The 26,422-nt window shown below is 44.4% G+C and overlaps 2 protein-coding genes across 2 annotated transcripts in view; both read right to left on the bottom strand.

The window, feature by feature from the left end:
* Positions 1-26,422, bottom strand: part of LOC147710516 (ectonucleoside triphosphate diphosphohydrolase 8-like) — a 615,095-nt gene that overhangs the window by 338,083 nt on the left and 250,590 nt on the right. The window lies entirely within an intron of this gene.
* ALAD (aminolevulinate dehydratase) overlaps positions 1-26,422 on the bottom strand; it is a 150,219-nt gene that overhangs the window by 66,858 nt on the left and 56,939 nt on the right. The window contains exon 3 of the mRNA XM_086921186.1: positions 614-664. Coding sequence (XP_086777312.1) covers positions 614-664 — 51 coding nt within the window. The remainder of the gene's footprint in view (positions 1-613; positions 665-26,422) is intronic.

Below are 26,422 nucleotides of genomic sequence, written 5' to 3'. Positions count from 1 at the left end.
TGTCCCTCAGAAACAGGTCAGGAGGATCCAGATTCCCACCACCAAAGAATCTGCTCAGAAGGCTGAACTCTCAGAAGCAGGACAGGTTGTTCAACCTCAAAAAGCAGCTCCAGAAGGTGCAACCCAAGGAAAGAACTGGGGTACCTAAACCCTGGAACTGCTACTGACTTTCACTTAAAGATTTCAGCTGCTTCCTAGGAATGAAAGTCTATAGCTTTGCAGTGTTCTCATGAATCTCATAACTCCAATGGGGTCAATAACTGCTAATCACAGCCCTATCTGAATTAAGTGATAAGGGCCCTACTCAGTGCACTTAAAGGCTGAGTGCAGCTGGGACAAGCACACTGAACATAGAGATGCAATGACAAGAATCACAGAGATGGCAACACCTCTTCCTACAGGCTATCACCCCTCCTGCCCTCGAGTAAGGAAACCCTAGAAATGAATGCTTAAAGAATTTTCAGTACAAAACACTTCTCAAATCTGAGAAAATCTGTAAACGTTGTTGACTGGTTGGTTGCCAATGTGCAGAATAGCAAAACAAATTCACGAATAAAGGAGAGCTGCACAACACAGTTCTATCTTGTTTAGTAGATTCTCCTTTAGCACGTACCTGGCTTGTCCGGGGAGGCTGGCAATGTGTTCCACTGCGTCTGGGCTGTCTCTGAAAGTGATAAAAAGGAGGCAAACAATGTCAAAGCTGGTACAGATGGAAATTCTAGGCCACTGGCTGGGATATTACCAAGCAACATGCCTGAAAGGGCAAACAGGAAAGGGGTACATTGAGAGAAAGCGCAGCTGATCATTATAAATTTGCATATAATCAAAGCTACAACTTCATTCTAAATAGGTAATCACAGGTAAGAACATATACTCTTTTGCTCTGCTTTCATTGAAATAAATGGTTTCTTGTCACTTTCTGTGTGACCTTAAAGAAACAAATGAGTGTCCCCAAAATCATACCACACAACAGGATATAAGCAATATTTAATTATCTCGTCTAAATGAATGGCTTCTATTTCCACAGTTATCACACACCAAAAACCTGTCTCCATACCCTTTTCTTCAGTTGTTACAGAAATATTATAAAGTATCTGCTGAATAAGAAGCCACTCTGCTAAATAGGTTTTAATGTTCCCAAGCTATAATTGTGTGATCTAGAGTGCCAAATTACAGATATGCCAGCCGGCAGCAGTGTCCCCTAACAAGTGAATAGCCATCACTCCAGAGTTCAAAGATCCAGTTGATCATATGATGGGGAAAAGGCGGGTAGAACTCTGTTTCTGCCAGGAATCTGTGCAGTAGCCTTTTTTGAGGACTGTTTGGAAACTAATGCCTTTCCCAGTCACCATTTCTTCACTCTGTGGGAGTCCCTCCTGTAGGTTTCCAAGATGATGCCTCTTTGTGCATGTGCTTTGATTTAGATTCTCTGGGTGATGTGAGTGAAGGGTCAGACTTGGAAGAGAGCTCATTAACAATTTATTTTTCTAGTTTGCTACTAGGTAAAGAAGCATGCCTGGTGGTAAGCCTCTGAACAGAGTTAAATTGTGCAAGTGAAGTTACTATGCAGAGAATGATCTTTAGGAGTTTTAAATCAGTCGTACTGGAACAATTTTCAGACTGAGGGGCTGTCATCAGTGTTACATCACCGATCATATAGGGATTGTTAAAAATCCAAACATCACACAAAGAAGAAGTGTAGCAATGAGCCATGCCCAACCAGCAAGGAAGTGGTAAAGCTGGTGTTACATTTTGGAGCACATGGTCTGTTAGAAATGGGGTTTCTAGTTGGCTAGGGCATGCATCTAAACAAGTCAGAACCCATCACTGTAGTCAGGGAAAGGGACACACCTAAAAATAAACACTGCTCACCCACTTGGTAGCTTGGCCAGAGCAGTCAGGCTTATCCCAGAGGCAATGTTTAAAGCGTCTGCGCACAACACTCATGTCAGTAACACAAAAGAGGCTCCACACAGGATTATATAAAAATATGGTATATATTATACATAAATCATGACATGAAGCATAAATTACATTGCCCACTAGGCAATTGTCAAAACATCAGTTTGTGGAAAAAGATAAAGACTTATATGTTGCACACGTGATGAAAAACAAACTCACTGCACATGCAAGGCAAATCCTGAAGTAATACTCGTTATCCTGACAATGCAAGGCAAAGTACAACACACCTCATAATACCAGGGCATGAAATGCAGCAGTTAAGTTAGAGGGACAGTATATAAATCACCCAACATCACGATAAGTACATGACTCACATGCAAGTGTAACCTAGTTTGGAGGCCAAACACCTGAATTGGAGTTGAAACAAGTGATGTAGCACACCTACACTCTTGTTAGACGTTACATGATAAACAAGCACAATAATAAAGGGCACAGAAGCTTCTGCGCACACATTACAGTAATTTACTCGTGAAGTCCCTCAAGTATCAAAACGAAACGGAGGCCTCTGTCGAGGTCTTACCCCGGAGGTTCCTAACAAAGGACCGGTGTCTCTCCGGTATGTGCCAGCACGAGGGTTGGGACCGACATCTGAACACACACCGAAAACAATATATATATATATATATATATATATATATATATATATATATATATATATATATATATATATATATATATATATATATATATATATATATTCACTGAAAAAACCATAGGTTATAGACCATATATAGTTAGGAATTAGCATTTAAAAAACCTTATTTTACTCACACAAAACCATTGAAATTCGCATATATAGTTGCACTAACTATATATCGCGCACCCGCAATCCACTGCTGATCATGTCACATATTACATCATTAATGACATGGTCAGTGACATCACTGATGACATCACTGATGACATCTCAAATGACATCACTGATGACATCTCAAATGACATTACTGATCACCTCTTAAACAACGATCTCGTAATAGATCTGCTCCATCTGCCCCCTGGTATTCAGAGGCACTAAGAAACCAGAAACAACAATGCAGGAATAAAGAGAGACACTGGCGGAAAGATTACTCTGCCGAGACCAAAATCAAGTATAAAGAAACGTTGGTTATATACAAATCCATGATTAGCGAGGCTAAGAAAAAGTTCTTCAGCGACAGAATGGAACTAGCTAAAAACTCCAACAAGGCACTGTACGAAACTACTAAACAGTTAGCCGGTTACTCTTCTAATGTAACCCCTCCACCCTCTCAATCGCTATGCGACGACTTGGCTAACTTCTTTTTTGGCAAAGTTAATGACATCTACTCCGCCTTCGCCAATAATATTAACTCCCCCCCCCCCTAATTCGCCGACAACCTTTTAAACAGGACCCACCCTCTCTCAGTTTAAAGATCTATCCAGCTCTCAGGTCGCGGACATTATATCCACCATAAAGTCGGGTTCCGCTCTTGATCCATGTCCCCTTAAAGTGTTACTTCCTGTCATCGAAGTGTTACTTCCTGTCATCGAAGTGGTGCTTCCCGTCATCACCTCTATCTGCAACTCCATGTTCACTTCAGGTGACTACCCAGCCACATTAAAACAGACCCTCATCAAACCACTGTTAAAAAAACCTCATCTTGATATGGAAGAATTAAAGAGCTATCGACCTATCGCCAACCTTCCAATTCTGGCAAAAATAGCCGAAAAGGCCATGAATTCACAACTCTCGGCCTTTTTAGAGGAACATCATCTTCTCGACGACTCCCAGTTTGGCTTTCGCCAATACCATGGGACGGAGACGGCTCTGATCAAAGCCGCGGATGATATTCGATCCATCCGGGATGGTGGGGGCACTGCAGTTCTAATACTGCTTGACCTGTCGGCAGCTTTCGACACGGTCGATCATGTTACTTTGATCAACCGTGTCGAAAACATTGGTGTTCAACATAACGCCAGGAAGCTGCTGGCCTCCTTTCTTGCCAATAGGACTCAGGTGGTTACAATAGGCTCTTTCCATTCTTCCACACGGTCTCTGCCATGTGGAGTTCCTCAAGGCTCATCCCTTAGTCCGACACTTTTTAATATTTACGTGTCGGACCTTGCCAATACCATTCGTGCACATGGGATGAGCCTTACCTCCTATGCGGACGATACCCAGTTGGTCCTGGCCATTAAGAATGATGGCCATAAAAAAGCCAATAACCTCAATCAGGGCATGTTGGCAATTGGGAACTGGATGGCTTCCAATTGCCTAAAATTAAATTCCGACAAGACGGAAGTAGTCATCTTTGGTCATCTGACCCCGGAATGGTCCTCTTGTTGGTGGCCCACGTCATTGGGCCCTCCCCCTGAGCCGGTTAGCAAGGTGAGGAATCTCGGAGTCATTTTTGACGACCGTCTCACCTTTCTCCCTCATGCTAACCAGATTACGTCCGCAGCTTTTCATAAACTGAGACTAATCAAAAAAATCCTCCCCTTCCTTCCCGAATCAGCTGGCAAAACACTGGTCACCTCGCTGGTATTGTCGACCCTGGATTACTGCAATGCTCTGTTCTTGAATGCACAAGAAAGAGTTTTGAATAAAATGCAAATAATCCAAAACTCAGCAGCAAGACTCCTGGGCAGAATTCCCAAACACCACTCCGCTTCTGACACTATCAGAGAGCTACACTGGCTACCTATAAGGAATAGGATAAAATTCAAAGCTCTCTGTATAGTGTTCAAGGCCATGCACAATATGGGACCTGCCTTCTTCATGCAAAACTTGACTCCTTACTGTCCTTCCAGAACCTTACGCTCCTCAAGTCTAAATGACCTTGTGGTTCCACGCAGAAAATCTGTTTCATGGGGAGACAGAAGATTTTTTGTCTCAGCCCCCAAACTCTGGAACACACTGCCTTCCTCGATCAAATCAAGCCATTCACTCTGGTCTTTCCGCAAACAACTTAAGACCGGGCGTTTTAACCAGTAGACCCACTCTTCCCCTCACCGGTTAAATTCTGCAGATATTCTAGCGCCGAGACGCCCTTGGGCCTTTGTTCGCGCTCTAAAAATTTTTATTAATAAATAATAATAATAAAATAATAAATCACTGATTACATCATTCATGTGATAATACGATGAACCTCTTCAGACTCTAATATAACCTTAGATACACTCAGTGTAAACAGACACTCACAGGCGGTCACTCATCCATGGTTACTCACACACCTAGTCAGTCATGCAAAGAATCAATCACACCTCCATTTCCTCAACTATACAGTTATACACACCTTACTTATTCAAACATATACTAACACATATTTACTCTCTTATACAATCCCTGATACAAGTTCACAATGATCCATACAGCCACTCACACATTCACTGGCTCTTATGCACAGTTATTTATATATGTCAACTCTCACATGTACTGTGTTTTACATATGTACTTACTTTGACATGTAGCACTGAGATATCCATTCACTCACCAATACACTCATGCACACAGTCAACCGCCCATACAGCTGTTTCCACATGCACTTTTGAACCCATACATCTAGTGAATCAACTGCTCACACATCTATGCACAGAGTCATACACCTCCCAGCCACCCACACACATACTCAGTCTCCCATACAAATACTTGGGCAACCAATCAATAACCCATATAGTTACTCATATAGCTACTGATCAACACATGCAGCAGTTTACAGAACAACAGACATAATGATGCAAAAATTAAGACAGTTTAGTCACTAACCCATGCACTCAGTGAGACACATTTAATCACTCACTCATACAGTCAGTCATGCAGCTACTAAATCCTTCATCCAGACACTTATACATCCACTCATTCTTCAATATGTAAGACATATTTTAACTTTACAGAAACATACAGTCACTGGATGATGTCATCAGTGATGTCATTTGAGATGTCATCAGTGAGGTCATCAGTGACGTCACTGACCATGTCATGAATGATGTAATATGTGACATGATCAGCAGTGGATTGCGGGTGCGCGATATATAGTTAGTGCAACTAACTATATATGCGAATTTCAATGGTTGTGTGAGTAAAATAAGGTTTTGTAAATGCTAATTCCTAACTATATATGGTCTATAACCTATGGTTTTTTCAGTGAATTTTCAAGGTTTTGTAAATGCTAATTCCTAACTATATATGGTCTATAACCTATGTTTTTTTCAGTGAATTTCAATGGTTTTTTATTAGCAAATATCAAAAGCTTTAAAATGTATTTTTCTTTTAAAGGAAAAATATATTTTATATGTATTTAATATAATTTTTTTATGTATATACATTTTTTGAGGGAACGAATTTATCAACTATCATGCTGAAGAAGAGTGTGGGGAAAAAAAACAAAGAGGAGGACTAAGGAAAGAACAATCAGTTCAAAAATACAATTGCTTTAAAGCATGAAGTGCTTTTCCACACATTTACATTTAAATAACCCATATTAGAACATACAAAATATCTATGGAGGAGACGGTGTACATTGAATTTTAGACTCTTCATTGGTACCTACATGTTGGTACTTACATCACCCACACAACACAACAGCTCTATTCAGAGCTACCCTACCTTAAAAAACTCTCAAATATTATTTTACTATTTCCCTTGGTTTTCCCCTTGTTACGCTTTCCGGAACGCTACCCGGTGCGCGGACCGGGCGCTAACCGTGCGCAAATTTGAAGAAAAAAAAGGTTTTTTTTTTTTACATAATTGGGCCTCCTCAGCCACCCTCAGAAAACCTAGGGGGTCAGGATATGTCTCCCGTGCCCCCTTATACCCATTCCCAACATTGTTTATCCTCCATCTTGTGACTAAATTCGTCTGAAACACAAGATGGCGGACTCCCGTTACGCTACCGGTGAGCTACCCGGTTCGCGTACCGGGTAGCGCTTCCACCGCGAAAAATCGAAAAAAATGTATTTTCTTTTTTTGCCCCGCGGGGCCCTTTAATAGCCCCCACTTCAATCCTAGGGGGTCAGGAGGGGTCTACCTTGCCCCTTTCATTCATTTTCCCCTTCGTTTATTTCCACCTCTTGTCTCTCGATCCTACCGAGAGACAAGAGGTGGCCGCTCCGGACTGTTTAGAATGTTGAGTCACCGGAGAGCCAATCCGCTTCTCCTCGCCAAGTTCCGTTACGCGTCTGGTACGCGAACCGGGGCGCTAACCGCGACGCTATCACAGATATATATATTTTTTTGAACGTTAATTTCTCAAAATCCACTGGAGCACATATCTTGAGACCTAGCAAAGGCACATCGGGCAAACAGTCTCTACAATTTTGCCAAGTTTCATAGAAATCCATTCAGCCGTTCGAGCTAAAAGTGAGTCCAACCGCCCTATGGAAAACTCAATGTTAAAAACACGTTTTGGGACCCCCCTTTTTTTCCCTCGGCCCCCGCTTGACGAAACCCCCCTAAACTTTCAGGGGACGCTCAGAAATAAAATGTGCCATTTTCCTGAAAATTTCAGCCAATTCCGTCCATCAACGCCAAAGTTTTTCAACATAGAATTTTCAGAAATCCCTATTCAAAAAAATCCTAACTATATATACCTAATGGCGACCGCCAGTAGGATATATATATATATATATATATATATATAGATATATATATATATATATATATATATATATAGATATATATATATATATATATATATATATATATATATATAAACATTTCTATGGCAAAATGAAACCCCTCATTTTGTTCCTTTTGCAATTAAATGTTTTAAGTGTTAACACTTTATCCCAATCAAGAAGACTTCAGGTGTGCCATACTTTTGTCATAAGTAAGACTGTTAGCGCTCTAGTTGTTCTTTAGAACACTCTGGGACATTCTGTCACTGGGCTATAGTTGGGCTACATCTGGCTGATATTTGGGCTACATTTGTTTTTTTTTTTGTCTCTGGTGGCCATCTTTGGGCTACATTTGGGCTCTAACATATATATAGCCCAATGTAGCCCAATATATATTTTTCAAAGTTAATTTTCGTAAAAACCACTGGAGCATATATCTGGAGACATAGCAAAGGCACATCGGGCTACCAGTCCCTACATTTTTGCCAGGTTTTGTAATGTAAATGTAAATGTATAGGCATTTATATAGCGCACTACTTACCCGGAGGGTCCCAAGGCGCTGCAAAACCCTTCCTGGCTTCCCTGAGAGATGGTCCCTTAATGGGTATCTTCAGGGTGAGACCAGGCATCCCCGGCGGTCTGGTGGGGCCGTTAGTGAAGATGAGGCAAGCTAATGCCCAGAGTTGCCGAGTGTGATCGCTGATCAGAGTGGGCACCGAGGCGAGAGAATTATCGAGTCCGCTGACCCTGGTCCAGAAACCTGCCGCGCCGGGAATCGAACCCTGGTCCCGGGCCGTCCTCTGCTCTCGGGTCTGCCGCCTCTAACCAGTGAGCCACACTACTTAACCTGTGGAAATCCATTCAGTCGTTCGAGCTAAAAGTGAGTCCAACCGCCCTATGGAAAACTCAATGTTAAAAACACGTTTTGGGACCCCCCTTTTTTCTCGGGCCCCGCTTGACGAACCCCCCTTAAACTTTCAGGGGATGCTCAGGAACAAAATGTGCCATTTTCCTGAAAATTTCAGCCAATTCCGTCTGTCAACGCCAAAGTTATTCAACATAGGATTTTTTTGAATAGGGATTTCTGAAAATTCTAACTATATATACCTACTGGCGACCGCCAGTAGGATGGATATATGGATATATATATATATATATATATATTACCTACTGGCGATAGCCAGTAGGTATATATAGTTAGGATTTTTTCTCTATGGAACTTTTGAAAATTCTATGCCTAATAACTTTGGCGTTTGTGGACGGAATCGGCTGAAATTTTCAGGAAAATGGCACATTTTGTTTCTGAGCAGCCCCTGAAAATTTGGTGGGGTTTCGTCAAGGGGGGGCTGAGAAAAAAGGGGGGTCCCAAAACGCGTTTTTTGCATTGAGTTTTCCATAGGGCGGTTGGACTCACTTTTAGCTCGAACGGCTGAATGGATTTGCACGAAACTTGGCAAAATTGTAGGGACTGTTAGCCCGATGTGCCTTTGCTAGGTCTCAATATATGTGCTTCAGTGGATTTTGAGAAATTAACGTTTAAAACAAGATATATATCTGTAACAGCGCTCCGGGCAGCGCTCCGGTTCGCGAACTTTTCGCGTATCGGAACTTTGCGAAGCGAAGCTGATTGGCTCTCCGGTGTCTGTCCGGTGTCTGTCAACATTCTAAACAGTCCGGAGCGGCCGCCATCTTGTCTCTCGGTAGGATCGAGAGACAAGAGGAGGCCAAAACAAAGGGGGAAATGAAGGAAAGGGGGCAAGGTAGACCCCTTCTGACCCCCTAGGATTGATGAGGGGGATATTATAGAGCCACGCCGGGCCCAAAAAAAAAAAAAAAAATCCGATTTTTTCGCCGTAGAGACGCGTCTTGGTTCGCGAACCGGGCAGCTAACCGGGCAGCTAACCGGGAAGCTAACCGGCAGTGTAACCCAAAAAAAAAAAAAAAAAATCCGATTTTTTCGCCGTAGAGACGCGTCTTGGTACGCGAACCGGGCAGCTAACCGGGCAGCTAACCGGGCAGCTAACCGGGAAGCTAACCGGCAGTGTAACGGGAGTCTGAGGAGTAGCTGATTGGCTGTCAATATTGTAAACAGTCCGGAGCGGCCGCCATCTTGTCTCTCGGTAGGATCGAGAGACAAGAGGAGGCCAAAACAAAGGGGGAAATGAAGGAAAGAGGGCAAGGTAGACCCCTTCTGACCCCCTAGGATTGATGAGGGGGATATTATAAAGCCACGTGGGGCCAAAAAAAAAACAAACAAAAAAATCCGATTTTTTCGCCGTAGAGACGCGTCTTGGTACGCGAACTGGGCAGCTAACCGGGCAGCTACCGGGAAGCTAATCGGCAGTGTAACGGGAGTCTGAGGAGAAGCTGATTGGCTGTTATCATTGTAAACAGTCTGGAGCGGCCGCCATCTTGTCTCTCTGTGGGATCGAGAGACAAGAGGAGGAAAAAAAAAAGGTGTAAATGAATGAAAGGGGTAAGGCAAACCCCTCCTGAACCCCTAGGATTGATGAGGGGGCTATTAAAGTTCCCTGGGGGGTGAAAAAAAAAAATTTGCGATTTTTCGCGGTAAAGGTGCTTCCTGGTACGTTAACCGGGCAGCTAACCGGCAGCGTAACGGGAGTCCGACATATTGTGTTTTTTGAACGTTTGTGATATGTGCACGTGTGGATTTTGTCTAATTAAGGTTAAAAAAATATATATATATCTTTAAGCGTGTTCTGGCGCGCTTACGTTTTGGGTTTGGTTTGCGCTGCAGAGACGATACGTCACGGTTATGCGATGCATCATGAGGCGTCTCACGGGCTACGTGATACGTCACTTAATAAAGAATATATTTTACAGCTATAGATATTAGCTTTTAAAAAACCAATGAAATTCACAGAAAAAACCATAGGTTATAGACCATATATAGTTAGGAATTTGCATTTACAAAACCTTGAAAATTCACTGAAAAAACCATAGGTTATAGACCATATATAGTTAGGGATTAGCATTTAAAAAACCTTATTTTATTTGCACAAAACCATTGACATTCCATATATAGTTAGTTGCACTAACTATATATCGCGGACCCGCAATCCACTGCTAATGATGTCACATATTACATCATTCATGACATGGTCAGTGACATCACTGATGACATCACTGATGACATCTCAAATGACATCACTGATGACATCACTGATGACAACACCCAGTGACTGTATGTTTCTGTAAAGTTAAAATATGTCTTACATATTGAAGAATGAGTGGATGTATAAGTGTCTGGATGAAGGATTTAGTAGGTGCATGACTGACTGTATGAGAGAATGATTAAATGTGTCTCACTGAGTGCATGGGTTAGTGATTAAAGTGTCTTAATTTGGCAATCAATATTTATGTTCTTCTGTAAACTGCTGCATGTTTAAATCAGTAGCTATATCAGTAACTATATGGGTTATTGAATGGTTGCCCAAGTATTTGTATGGGAGACTGAGTGTGTGTGTGGGTGGCTGGGAGGTGTATAACTCTGTGCATAGATGTGTGAGCGGTTGATTCCCTAGGTGTATGGGTTCAAAAGTGCATGTAGAAACAGCTGTATGGACAGTTGACTGTGTGCATGAGTATATTGGTGAGTGAATGGATATCTCAGTTCTACATGTCAAAGTAAGTACATATGTAAAACACACTCCATGTGAGAGTTGACATATATAAATAACTGAACATAAGAGTCAGTGAATGTGAGAGTGGCTGTATGAATCATTGTGAACTTGTATCAAGGATTGTATAAGAGAGTAAATATGTGTTAGTATATGTTTGAATAAGTAAGGTGTGTATAACTGTATAGTTAAGGAAATGGAGATGTGATTGATTCTTTGCATGACTGAATAGGTGTGTGAGTAACTCCATGGATGTGTGACAGTCTGTGAGTGCCTGTTTACACTGAGTGTATCAAAGGTTATATTAGAGTCTGAAGATGTATTATCACATAAATGATATCATCAGTGATGTAATCAGTAATGTCAAATGAAATGTCAGTGATGTCATTTGAGATGTCATCAGTGATGTCATCAGTGATGTCATTTGAGATGTCATCAGTGATGTCATCAGTGATGTCACTGACCATGTCATGAATGATGTAATATGTGACATCATTAGCAGTGGATTGCGGGTCCGCGATATATAGTTAGTGCAACTAACTATATATGGAATTTCAATGGTTTTGTGCAAATAAAATAAGGTTTTTTAAATGCTAATCCCTAACTATATATGGTCTATAACCTATGGTTTTTTCAGTGAATATATATATATATAAAAAGTTGCCGCAGGGGGGATGCACTTACAGGTAGGAATTGATGCCAACGCAAGGGCGCGATCTGCGAACAGAGTCCCTTTCCTGCCAGACGCGTTTCGGGCCAACGCCCTCTTCAGTGGCAGCACATGTGACCTGACGGCAAGCTGCAGGAACCAGTAAATACCCTCAGTAATTATGCACAGGTGTAAAACCTGAGGCAATGCTCTCTGGGACTGGTGGTTCCGTGAAACCCAAGTGGGTCGCCGCCGCCATTCGAATGCAAAAGAAGTATTAAAGGGGATTGCCAATGTCCCCGCAAGCACCCCGCAAGTAAAGGCACCTCCTGTACCACAGAAAGCTGCCCAAGTAAGGCAGCTATGGACCGGCAGATGTAAGCGGTAGTGCAACCCCGCGACCGGGCAGGCCGCCAATAATGGAAAGAAAAAGTTGCTGCTGGGTGGGGATGCATTTACAGTTAGGAATTGATGCTAACGCAAGGGCGCGAGCTGCGAACAGAGTACCTTTCCTGCCAGACGAGTTTCGGGCCAACGCCCTCTTCAGTGGCAGCACAAGGGACCTGACGGCAAGCTGCAGGCACCAGTAAATACCCTCAGTAATTATGCACAGGTGTAAAACCTGAAGCAATGCTCTCTGAGACTGGTGGTTCCGTAAAACCCAAGTGGGTCGCCGCCGCCATTCGCATGCAAAAAAAGTATTAAAGGGATTGGCAATGTCCCCGCATGCACCCCGCAAGTAAAGGCACCTCCTGTACCAAAGAAAGCTGCCCAAGTAAGGCCGCACAGTACAGCTACTGATGAGGCACGGCTCCATTTTGTTCCAAGAAACGAGGTCAAGTCAATGCCCCAGTGTTTGATCTGACGAGGGAGCTCCTTCTGCCTATGAGTGGAGGAGTGCGGGATGGGTTCACGACTTCCCTGGCCCCACTCACCCTCAGGTCCAAATGGCAGTTACTCCTGGCAACATAACAGCCCCCTGACAAGGTACAGCATACTGAGCCAGCAGTGTCTGGATACAAGTCCCACACAGTGTCTCAAATCATGGGGTCAGAGCCCCTGTACTTATACTCAAATATTTTTGATGTGGAAGTAACTTCAAAAGAAACTTAGAAGTGCACAACATCGCCTTTCAACCCAGCTGTGGCTCCAGACGTACAGTAGACGGTAAACAAGCCCTGCGTGTGAGGGCAGGACACGGCCTACACAAACTGCAAGTGCGTCTGCCTCCCTTTCTCCCAGTACAGGAAGACCATTAAGTAGTATGCAGATGTAACCCTGTCACACCCCAACCCTTCCTGAGTGATGACTGTCTGGAAAGTATCCACTATGCCTAATTGTCAGTCTGCCATAGAGGTGGATTGGAGTCAGGCTGCAAAGCACAGTCAAGAGCACACAAAAATGCCCACTTTATAAAAGTGGCATTTCTACAATAGTAATGAAAAATCCCCCTACACTAATAAGCAGGATTTATTATCACCACCAGTGGCAATGTTACTCCTTTCAGATCAGAAATGACCACTTACAAACATATAAGGGAATTCCGAATGCTAACCTATGAGAGAAGCAGCATTCACTGTAGTCAAAAACGAAATAGGGTGTTTGTCACTAGCAGGACATGCCACACAATAGAGGCAATGTCCTACCTTTTACCAACACAGCACCTTGCCCATTTGACTACATAGGCCCTAGCTAAGGGGTGACCTATAGGTAGTAAAAGGGGCATTTCAGGTTTTGCAAGTAACTTTAAATGCCAAGTCAATGTGGCAGTAAACTGCGTACGCAAGCCCTGCAGTGGCAGGCCTGAGACAGGTTTGATGTGTTACTTTTATGTGTGGTACAAGCAGCGCTGCAGGCCCACTAATAGCATTTCAGTTAGAGGCCCGAGTATATGGGATACTAATCTACAAGGGACTTACAGGTAAACTAAATATGTCAAACAGGTGCATGCCAATAATATCAGGTTTAAAGGAGAGAGCACCTGTCCTTTAGCACTGATTAGCAGTGGTAAAGTGCCAACAGCCCTAAAGCCAACAAAAAGTGGTCAGAAAAAATACAAGAGGAACGCAAAAAATGTGGGTATAACCTGGCAAAAAGGCCAGGTCCAACACTGTCGCAAATATATTACTAAAGCATGGATTGGTAACACACTGTCATTTACAGACAGAATATTTAACATTGAAATTACCTTTAAATCTGCACAGGCCTACAATTTTACTGATAAAACTACAGATAGCCCACAAATACCAAAGTTTGGATATTAGGGTTTCAGTCAATATTTGTCATTTGTGCATCACCAAGTAAGAATTCTTGATTTGGTTTGATCCTATAAAAATGTGTTTCAATCACACTTCAGAATTATACAAAAAAAACCTGCTTCTTTCGGTATTCCTAACTGTTGATGTATTTTGAAATATTTACACAGTTCATTGTAAAGGTGTTTACATGTTGCTGTATGTTAGAAAAATTATATCCTGCATTCTTTCCTTTCACAATCCTTGTACCCCCAGTATGATTGCAAAATAATGCGATTACAAATCCTCTCAATTTGCAGGCCGAGAAAGAAAAGCAAACCCCAACCTCTTTCTTAAAACAATAACCAACCATTTGTTAGCAGACTAACCTATTTGACCTTTTTCTTTGAACTCAAAGCAAATGAAACTAGATAAATTCAAAATGTAAAGTCAACCTTATTGCTCATTCACCTTGGAACACCAGTATAGTTATTTGCTGGGGCGATGCAGCACCTCTCACACCGCTACTTCCAGCACCTATGCCTAACACTGAAGCCACTTCAAAATTGGTTTTCCTAAATTGTCGTCTTGTGTATATTGCCATGCTTTAATATCAATACTCACCTTTTTTGTCTCACTTTTCTATATTGACTAGCTCATCTGATGCCAGTGATGAAGTCCTAACAAAACAGTCAACAACTGTGGTTCAACTATAGTTTCTCAAATTCCATCGACATGTAACTCTCTTCTTGAGGCTATAGTTTTGATCATTTGGGGAAAACAAACACAGGTGAGAATAAGCAACATGTCGGAGGGGTAGGATGCTCTAATCTGAACTCGAGGCAATATTTTAAGGCACTTTAATGCCACTCCTCCTTCCCACCCTACATCACTGCAGGCGTCTCTTAACCTTTAACGAATACTGGAATGGCATTAGAGTGGGCAATAGGAAGAAATGAATGTCCTAAAAGATTTAGGATGAAAACTTAGATAATTGAAATTGGTACAAATGAAGTTTCATAAGCAGTACAACGATAAACCGCATCAGAGAGGGATCGATGCACTGCATGGCACGTCGTTTAATTACTGCCTGCTTGGAAATGATGTACAAGTAATAGGTCGTATTGCATATACTTGGATTGGCTTCAGTAATGTATACCCAACGAAAACAAATAAAGATTTTTTATTTAAGTGGGGAACCACATTATTACTGTGGTTTCTTGATTTATGTTCTCAGGAACTGAACAGGGAAATTACTTTTAGGGATGTTTGGCTTGAACTGTGGTAATATGGGCTTACTGTGACATTGGGCTACCCTGTGAGATTGCAGGTTGAATGGCAGGAGAACAAATGGGTGTTTTCCAAGCTAAGGCCTTTCTGACAAGCTGGGCTTTCCAACTGGCTGAGCACTTTCATGGTGTAGGACTGGGCCCTTTTTGGCTAAAGTCCCTAAACATTTTGCTTCCCCCCCTAGAACTTTTTTTCTGACATGCTGTCGCCAACTTAGATGCTTTGGACACTTTTCCACTGCTGATCAGTGTCAAAGTGCAAGTGCTTCCTGTATAAAGTGTAATGATAATTGGTTGTCCATGATTGGTATGTTTGCCTTACTAGTCAGACCCTCCAGCTTATCGCGATTTCGCGATTTGCAAAAAAATCGCGAAATCGGCCGATCTGTTGAAATGCCGCGATATTTGGGCAAAAGCCCGCGAAATTTGCCGTTTCCGCCGTCTCCCCCGTTTCCGCCTTAAAGTCCAGCCCCATGCGCACCCATTTTCCATTCCCCAGGATTTCGGGGCGGCTAGAGAAGGAGCGAGAGGAGGTCGAGGACGGCGGCCGAGAGAGGGAGAAGACCACGGCGGCCGAGAGAGGGAAAAGACCAGCAAGAAGCGGCAGCGACACACACACGAAGACTCTTCCTCTTCTCCAGAGACCAGGGAAGCGGACTCGGAGCAGGAGAACAGCCGGCCGGCGAACACAGACAGGAGGTACGTCCGTCCCTGCCAGGATCCCGTTTACAGTGTGATGCACAGCTTACTAAGATGCAGCCCAAATAAAGCGCGATGCACTCATCATTTCAATTCGATGGCATCTGACAGTAATGTCCTGAAAAGCATAAGTTTCCATGCTTGTAATCCAAAGAATCCTATTGCTTTCAAGCAGCTGGAAACAATTTGTTGAAACTGAAATGATTATAAAAGTTCTCTATTTTCTGCCTTCAGTAGTATACATGTTTTCATTACCTTGCCTAGAGGAACCAGGCCTTTATAATAAAGAACCGCATAGATACATAAAATGCCTGCACTTATTTTTTACCTCATAGAATTGCACAGACTGACATAAACCTAGGGTTTTACAACCCTTGTTATAAATGTCATGTTATTTGAAGCATGCTCCTTTGTGTAACGCGACAATGTGCTCTGGTGCGAATGTGTGCTAAGATTTTGCAAAAGACAAACATGAGGCGATACGCTTTCAAATCCACTCATGTGGAGGAAAAAGGTCAATGCATGCACCATTAACCCGCTATATGGTTAAAGGCTAGGGCTATTTAAAAAGAACTTTTGATGATTCTTTTAATTCTTACTGCACTCCTGTTTTCAGTAAATGCACAGATGATGTTCTATTTGGTGTGTGACACGTCTTCAATTGGAAGGCAGTGCTCTCACCCTGGCTGTTAGCCTATTCTGTTGCCCAAAGGAGGTGAGGTAGCATACAAGCCCACATTTTAGCAGAGAAGAACGACCTTTAGGAAAAATTGCGGAAATCTAATAACCCTGGTGCCTTTTTGCTATGGCAGAGTTTTTTAATATGAGAAAGCAGAAGGAAAGTTATTTGATGCTTGAACTAGTGTCTCCTTTGTAAATTTGAACTGTTGGTATTTTTAGCGGTGTCCACTGAGCTCTTCGGAACTCAAGTGGGGTGGCACGCTTCTCAATACTAAACATTTGTAAGTGTCTCACTTTTTAGGTCTTAGCTGGAGGAACGTGTTGTGTTTAATCTGTGGGCTCCTCCCTCCCTATCTTTACTGCTCTTTCATGCCAGGTAAATAGGAAATAAATCCTTCCTGAGGCAAAGTCAGTCCGCCTTGCCTCTCCCACTCCCAGAGACAGCAGCGCTAGTGCTTTGGTGCGTGTGCACACTTGTGTGTTATCTCACTCATAAAACTGAAGTGGCATCCATATGCGTAGGATTTTTACATGACCTGCAGCTATGTAGAACATCAGCTGTGCTGCTATTCAGCATGGCTAAAAGACAATAACATTGACAAAGGCAATAGCTCTCAGATTGCCAATACCCATTTGCTTTGCTAATGCTTGCTTCAGCAGGCATTCTAATCCCTGTCATTTGTACATTGCAGTACTGAAAATTTGCAAATGCAGAGTTGGCGGTCTGTTCATAGCTGTTAGTTAAAAGGTGACGAGATTTCGAAAACCAAAAACTAGGGCACACAACAGACAGAGAAGACAACCACGTAGCACAGAATTACTTGATTGACCGCACTCGCTGGCATCAAGAATAGACAACAAGGATATTGCAATTTATTGTGCTAGGTATTTTTGTAATAATCTTGTGGGGAAAACTAAATACAACATTGAGCCACAGTTTGTGTCATTTACGTTTCTTTCTTATGAATGCCCATACTTAATTCTGCATGGATACATATACAGGCTTGTTTTCCTCTCTGTTTAGTTGAGCTTTCAAACTGGGCAATTATTTCTCTGGATAGACATTGGAAACATCAGGACTTGCCTGGCAAATGTGGAATGCCTAGTAATCAAGCATGTCCTGAATGCATACTTCGTGCAAACAAATGAGGCAGGATTTCTGCAAGGGCTTGTGAATGGCCCCTTTGCTTGGTGTCAAATGTATGCATCTGGCACAACTCAAAGATTTGGCTGCATCACCTAACAGACACTGGTAAATCAATGAAAGTTATAGGGAAGCTCTAAGCGGACCCTCCAGCTTATCGCAATTTGCAAAAAAAAAAAAAAAATCGCGAAATCGGCCGATCTGTTGAAATGCCGCGATATTTGGGCAAAAGCCAGCGAAATTTGCCGTTTCCGCCGTCTCCCCCATTTCCGTCTTAAAATCTAGCCCCATGCCCACCCATTTTCCATTCCCCAGGATTTCGCGGCGGCGAGAGAAGGAGCGAGAGGAGGTCGAGGACGGCGGCCGAGAGAGGGAGAAGACCACGGCGGCCGAGAGAGGGAGAAGACCAGCAAGAAGGGGCAGCGACACACACACGAAGACTCTTCCTCTTCTCCAGAGACCAGGGAAGCGGACTCTGAGCAGGAGAACAGCCGGCCGATGAACACAGACAGGAGGTACGTCCGTCCCTGCCAGGATCCCGTTAGCAGCGAAAAATAAGCTGTTCGGAAGTCATTTCCGACCCACAGAAACACTAAAATAAAAGATTAATGTCCCCCGAGGACCGCCGCGTCCCCCGTGTGCGGCGGCCCTCGGCGGGCCTTCGGGGGACATTAATCTTTTATTTTTAGTATTTCTGTGGGTCGGAAAGGACTTCCGAACAGCTTCTTGTTCCCTGCTAACGGGATCCTGGCACCAGTCACAACATTGCACTTATTAAAGTCAATGTAATATCAAAATATTACACCTTCTGTATTATTGTGTGTTTGAGCGGAGGAGGTACGTCCGTCCTTCAAGCTGGTGGGGGCCCGCCGCACACGGGGGACACGGCGGGGCACATTAATCTATTTTTTATTTTTATTTCTGTGGGTCGGAAATTACTTCCGAACAGCTTCTTGTTCCCTGCTAACAGGATCCTGGCATCAGTCACAACATTTTCATTTTAGTCAATGTAATATTATATTACACCTTCTGACAGTATTGTGTGTTTGAGTGGGGTTAGTAGCAAGCAAATTGATCGAGGAAAAGGCAAATTTGCATCTTGCTTTGGAGAGGACACAGCTGACCTCCCAACTTACTGCTCAACTGTTTTCCTGGCATTTCTTAAACCCTCTTACTAAGGCACTTCGTTTTTCTTTGTCAACATTTCATATAGTCCTTGTGTGCAGCTTTTCAGAGTCAACCTGTTTATGCTGTTTCGTACTTTAACCTTGACTGACATGCGTTAAGGAACAATGTTTTGTATTCACAGCCTCATTCAGACAACAAGTCATTTTGCTTACAAGTGGGTTTATGAAATGAGTGGACTTTCCCGGGCTACAGCCTTACAAATTTTGCATATTCCTTAGAAAATATAGCAGCTCTTGCATGACCTTTGACTTAAAACATTGTGGATTGTAAAAACAACAGGTGATGGACAGAATGCAGAACAATGTCATACATTCACCCCAGTACAGAGATCTGGGCCAAAATCCATCGTTTTTTTGCTCACCATGCCATTCCAGTTTGAACCCAGCCATATGAAAATCAGTCTTGACCCTGTGCCCCATGGGTACAGTCCATCCCGAACTGCCAAGCCAAGTCATTATAACCAGCAGCACAATACTGGTCTAGATTTGGAGTGCTCAGAAGAACTGAACGTACATGGCCAAGATTAACATGCCTTTTAACTAAAACAAATGGGCTGAGTTGTAAATAAACAAAATGTACATAGCTCCATGTTGTCAAATAACTCAAACAGTAAGATATCTGTGTTTTGTGTTGCAAAAAACCCAAAATAAAATGCCGCTAAATTTCCATTTTTGTGCCGCTAAATTTTCATTTTTGTGCCGCTAAATTTGCCAAGCCATGCCGCTATATCCTGGGGGGTCTGACTAGTAAAGTGCACTAGGTGTGCCAGGGCTGGTAATGCAAATGCTACTAGTGGGCCTGAAGCACTATTTGTGCCACCCACACTAGTAGCCTTAAAAAGGCAACTCAGGCCTGCAATTGCAGGGCCTGCGCGCAGCTTGTTACCCTGCCACGTTGTTCTGTCAAGGGCACTCATTTGCCAGACCTTATCCGTCCCTTTCTTTGCACCTCAGAAACCCCTGTGGTAGATCTAGGGTAACCCTTCGACAGGGTATAGTGCATGTGAAAGGTAGGACATGAACTAAGGTGTGTGTCATGTCCTGACAGTGAAGTAATCTCCAAATCGTTTTTCACTGTTGAAAGGTCATCTTGCCCATAGGACAGAATGGGAAGGCTGTGTAATATGCTTTCCAGCCTATTTTCCCAAAGGCTTAAGCTGGAAAGGTGAAGTTTAGTATGCCTGAACTCACAATGTAATAACACATCTTGTTATGTAGGTGGTTTTTGAATTGTGTGTTCAGAAGCCAGTCTTTTAGAAGTGGCTGAGTTTTTGTGCTCTGACATTTTTGTGTCTGTGCCTGGCTGTGGATTGACTATTTAGATTTGAATGCGATAGGATCTGGGAAATGTCTTGACCCAGGGGAGGTGGTGAGACAACAGGCTGACCTGCATCTGGAGTGTAGGGGGAGGAGAAGCCCCTAGGGGTGAAGAGGCCTGGATTGCTGCAATAAAACAATTGGCTCATCTCCTGCTGAGTGATTGAGAAACCAGACCCCCACTAATCAAAGGAAGAAAGGTGACACTGGCAGGGAGGCACACAGAACTGGTTAGAACAGGGGCCAATGCCCCTGACGCACAAAAACTTCAAAGCCATTTAGAGGTAGAACTATGAAAGCTGAAGCCCCTGAACTTTAGAGAATGGCTTGATCGAGTGTGAACAAGACTGGATGTGAGAAGTTGGCCTGATATGTAGTGTTTCCAATTCTGGAACCACTTGGTATCAGTCCAAACAAACCCCAAAGATGTCTGGTTGTACGTCAACCTTGTTAGACAAGCTATCCTAGTGGTAGCATGGACTAAGCAGCCTTAAAGGCTAAACTTAAGAGGTCGTGTTAAGCGAGCTGTTTTACCACATACAATCCTGTAATCAAATGAAAGGACACCACACAAGTATATATTATAAAAATATATGTATTTATTTCTAAATTACTCCCCAGTACTCTTTATGAGGAAAGGGGCACAAGCGTTAAATCAAAAGCACAGTATAACATACAAAGTTGCACAATTTTGGATGAGGGCCGGTGGCCACTTAAACCATATACTAAAAAAGTGGTATAAGAGATACCAATCGAACAGTGGTTAGGCCTAGGGCCTAGAGATTCGCTGGGAGCAGTCAGGACTAGCAATGCTGAAGTCGGGAGTAGCCCACGGAACTCGGGTGCAGCACGGAAGGTGCGGCTTGCACCAATGCAATGTCAATGGTGCGTAAAAGTTACACAAAGTGAATTAAAAGATGCTTCCGCTGAACCTAGAGGAACAAAACTTTAGACACAGACCCTAGAGGTGTGTACCAGTGTAGGAACACCGGCGTTGCAATGTTACCTCACCCACAGGCCGTGGGTGCACAGGGTCGAAGTGGCGTCGGGTTTTGACACGCAGGCTCTTGGTGCTTGGAGCTGTTGAAGCTGCAGGCGATGTGAAGCAGAAGTGTCCGGTGCGATCCAAGGGTGGATCGAAGTAGAAAAGTACCTGAAAGCAGAGGGGACAGAGTCTGGGTCACTCAGCAGTGACCAGGGTGGAACCAGGACAGAACCAGGCAATGTCGGGCGCAATCAGGTGGTTGTCGATAGGCTTCTCTCCGTTGTCACGTGGGCTCTGGGGCATCTGCGACGTCCAGGAGCAGGTCACGATCTGTCCCACGTAGGCTCTCGCCGTCAGCACCGTCGGCTTCAAGATTGCAGCAAACAGCACTTGGCAAAAGCAATCCACGCGGAACCGGGAGATTGCTTATCACTCGGACCAGGAGGGTCAGAGTGGGGGCTCCTTTTTACAGGAGCTGGTGCAGATCTGGAGCACTCTCACAAAAACAGGAGCCTAGGGGGAAACAGAGACAGGCCGCCCCCCACTCAAAAATCTCTCTAACAACGATGGCCTGCTCCTGAACAGCTCGACGGCTAAACGGAGTGGAAAAAAAATTTGTTCATGAGGTAGAGAGAATATCTGACTTCTACCCACAGTGTTACACTACGTTGTAATTTTCAATCTGGCAGTGATGCCGAGGTGTGTGTATGTGTATCGGTGTCACCCACCACTACATATATATCCTCCCTACCATACGTGAAAAAAAGGGGAGGGGAGGTTGACAGTGCCTCACGGAAGCAACACCAAGGGGAGGACTGTATCAGACTGGTACTCGCCTGATTCCTCACTTCTCATCATCGGCTACTGTCAACCTTAAAGAAAATGGGAGAAAACAAACATAAAGAAAGTGCATATAGGACCAACAACCGTGAGGTGTTATGAGTGCTGAAAACCCAATGTGATATTTCTGTGCCCAATTGAGTGAAAAAACAAAATATCACTATAAAAAGAGTGAGACTAACTGGCAACTCATAACTTTATTCTGTGCTGTGACACAAGGGGTGAGCCGAGACTACACCAGCACACCTACGCGATACCGACCGTTTGGCGGTTCAAAGCGTCCCAGTACACAGACAGGGAACGATACTCGTGACGCAGTCTTCCACGGGGGCCGGGTAGGCTCATTACAGCAGGCCACCTGGTACAATAAGGGAAGATTCTGAAAGGTGCATGCTAAAACGCTGACCCACCAACAAAACCCTGAAGAAAATCACTGAAAAGTAAAGTGATGAAACATGTCGGTTGACTTTTAATCAGAGTGAGCTAACAGCACAGAATAAAGTTATGAGTTGCCAGTTAGTCTCACTCTTTTTATAGTGATATTTTGTTTTTTCACTCAATTGGGCACAGAAATATCACATTGGGTTTTCAGCACTCATAACACCTCACGGTTGTTGGTCCTATATGCACTTTCTTTATGTTTGTTTTCTCCCATTTTCTTTAAGGTTGACAGTAGCCGATGATGAGAAGTGAGGAATCAGGCGAGTACCAGTCTGATACAGTCCTCCCCTTGGTGTTGCTTCCGTGAGGCACTGTCAACCTCCCCTCCCCTTTTTTCACGTATGGTAGGGAGGATATATATGTAGTGGTGGGTGACACCGATACACATACACACACCTCGGCATCACTGCCAGATTGAAAATTACAACGTAGTGTAACACTGTGGGTAGAAGTCAGATATTCTCTCTACCTCATGAACAAAAAATGTTTCCACTCCGTTTAGCCGTCGAGCTGTTCAGGAGCAGGCCATCGTTGTTAGAGAGGCAGATCTGGAGCAACCAGAAAAGAGAGTCGTATTCAAGTTTGTCGGCACAGGGGCCACAAGCCAGCTGGCAAGTGACCGGACCAACGCGTCGAGCCAACACAAGCAGAAGGGCCCCACGCAGCACTCGTCGAGTGTGGAGGGGGTAGCTTTGGTGCAAGTGGAGCTCGGGGTTGGGGCTTCTCAAACCCCGGTGTACAGCTTCGAGGGTCACTCGTGGGCTGCACGGTCAGCGTCTCGTGGCCTTTTCAAGATGGCGTGCCCCACGCTTCCGGTCGCCTCCACTGGTCTCAGCTCTGCAGGGACTGTGGATCGGGCAGGGAGAAGGCAGGCAAGCTTGATCTCGTCGATCTCTGTCGCTCGAGTTCCGGCGGGAACTGCAACAAAGCAAGGGTCGAGGGCTGGATGTTGCCTGTTTGCACAGGGTGGTCACTCCTTGACCACAAGGGAGATTCTTCAGTCTTCTATGTTGAGTAGAAAGTCGAAGGGTCCAGAATTTGTTTCTTATGTTTCTTCAGGATGATCTGAGTTGCATTGGCACTGCTCCCACTCTTATTCGAATCTGGTGGGCTGGACATCCTGCTAGGTCCCCTCCTATGGGTGGGACCCAGGAAGGGGGTGGTTACACCCCTTTCCTTTGATCCAGGCCGCGCTGGGACGGGGGCTGGAAGGCCCCAGAACCGGTTTGGCCGGATTATGCAAGGGGCAGCCTTGTGCTCCCCAGGCAGTGTCTGGTTTCTTTGAAACCTCCCTACTACAATCCACTATCTCCTGTCTGGGGTGGTTTGACACCGCCCTGCGACAGGAAACCCTTTGTCCAGGCCACCATATGCTGAGTTTCGGTCAGCAGCAGGAGGCCAGACCCGTGTCTGTGGCAGGGGCATCCATTTTGTGGATCTGAGGCTCATTTTAAATCAACCGCGTTTCAGTAAAGTAACATGTCTTATCCCTCTAGAAGGGTGGAATGCTACCCCCGTCGCCAGAACTGGCGAGGGGGTAGTATTCCAATTCGTATGACACCTTACACAACATGTTTTGATAAAGCCAAACCAAAGTTGCTATATAACCGCGAGGATTATAAGGCGCTTAAGAGTATATGGTATGGCATTATCCCGGATCAGCTTAGGGAGTTGTTCCCGACAGCTGCAGACAGGCTCAGCTCATGCCAGAGCTCCATCTCACATAAAACGACGCACTCTGCCCCCAGGATTGATGAGGCCTTCCATAGGAGTGACTCACAGGTTTATATGTGTCCAGATATAGGTTGAGATATAGGTATACTATATCTAAGCAAGGGGTGATTACACCCACTTGCCCCCAGCTGAGTGATCAGCCAGTTGTGTCAATTTAAGAACCAGCCAGGGGTGGCAAAAGCTTTGCTTCAGCCCCTGGTAGGCCTTGGTGGCACCTATGCCCTGAGCACCTATAGTGCATGGTACAGGGGCTGACAAGGAGTCCATTTCCAATTGTGATATGTACCTATAGCACATGTATTATAAATTTAGAGAGAGAACAGCAGGCTGGGGGTCTGATTAGCAGGCCCACAGCCTCAGTAAGTCGAAAACCAGTGAAGCAAAAAGCAAAAATTGGGGTGACCATAGGATAGCAGACCCTACTCTCCTACACAACCCCCCCCCAAACGCAGGGACATTAAACTTAACCTTGACCAGATAAGTCTTCATGTTCTAAGTGGAAGTACCTGGAGAGACCATCTGCATTACCATGGTCAGTCCCTGGGCGGTGCGCCACTGTAAAGTCCATCCCCTGTAGGGAAATGGACCACCTGAGCAGTTTGGGATTTTCACCCTTCATCTGATTTAGCCACAAGAGGGGCTTATGGTCTGTCTGAATTAGGAAGTGAGTACCAAACAAGTATGGCCTCAACTTCTTCAGGGCCCAAACCACAGCAAAGGCCTCCCTCTCAATAGCTGACCAACGTTTCTCCCTGGGGGTCAGCCTTCTGCTAATAAAAGCAATGGGCTGGTCTTGACCATCTTGATTAAGTTGTGAAAGCACAGCTCCCACCCCCAACTCAGAAGCATCTGTCTGTACAATGAACTGTTTGGAGTAGTCAGGACTCTTCAGGATAGGTGCAGAGCACATGGCCTTCTTCAGGTCATCAAGTGCCTTTTGACAGCTAACTGTCCACTGAACCTTTTTGGGCATCTTCTTGGATGTCAAGTCATTCAATGGTGTCACAATGGACCCATAGTTCTTAACAAATTTTCTGTAATACCCAGTCAGGCCCAAGAAGGCTCTGACTTGTGTCTGGGTAGTTGGAGGAGCCCAGTCCTGTATGGTCTGGATCTTGCTCTCCAGTGGTTGAACTTGACCCCCACCTACTAGGTGGCCCATGTACACAACCTTGCTCTGCCCTATCTGGCACTTGGTAGCCTTGATAGTCAGGCCTGCCTTTTGCAGGGCCTCCAGAACCTTCTTCAGGTGGATCAGGTGATCCCCCCAGGTGGAGCTAAAGACAGCAATATCATCTAGATATGCTGCACAAAAGTCATCCAACCCAGCAAGGACTTGATTCACCAACCTTTGGAAGGTGGCAGGTGCATTCTTCAAACCAAAGGGCATTACCACAAATTGATAATGTCCACTAGGGGTAGAGAATGCTGTTTTGGCTTTTGACTCTTCAGCTAGTCTGATTTGCCAGTAGCCAGCTGTCAAATCAAATGTGCTCAGAAACTTGGCAGAAGCCAATTTATCAATGAGCTCATCTGCTCTTGGAATGGGATGGGCATCTGTCCTAGTGACAGCATTGAGACCTCTGTAGTCCACACAAAACCTCATTTCTCTCTTCCCATCTTTGGTATGAGGTTTTGGCACAAGGACCACTGGGCTAGCCCATGGGCTCTCTGATGGCTCAATCACTCCAAGCTCCAACATCTTTTGCACCTCAGCCTTTATACAATCCCTGACATGGTCAGGTTGCCTGTAGATCTTATTCTTCACAGGCAGACTGTCACCAGTGTCCACCTCATGGGTGCACCAGTTAGTCTGGCTGGGTGTGAGTGAAAACATATGTCTGTGGGCCTGCAACACCTGTCTGCAGTCCACCTGTTGCTGCTCAGTGAGGCTGCCTGCCAAGGCTACTCCATCAACTGAACCATCATCAGGGTTCTGGGAAAGCAGGTCTGGGAGAGGGTCACTCTCTTCCTCCTGATCCCCATCTGTGGCAATGAGGAGACTCATGTCCTCCCTGTCAACAAATGCTTTCAAACGGTTTACA

The sequence above is a fragment of the Lissotriton vulgaris genome, chromosome 5, assembly GCF_964263255.1.
Source record: "Lissotriton vulgaris chromosome 5, aLisVul1.2, whole genome shotgun sequence".
NCBI classification, from domain to species: Eukaryota; Metazoa; Chordata; class Amphibia; order Caudata; family Salamandridae; genus Lissotriton; species Lissotriton vulgaris.
The sequence above is the reverse complement of the archived record's forward strand: the minus strand, read 5'-3'. Positions and strand labels throughout refer to the sequence as shown.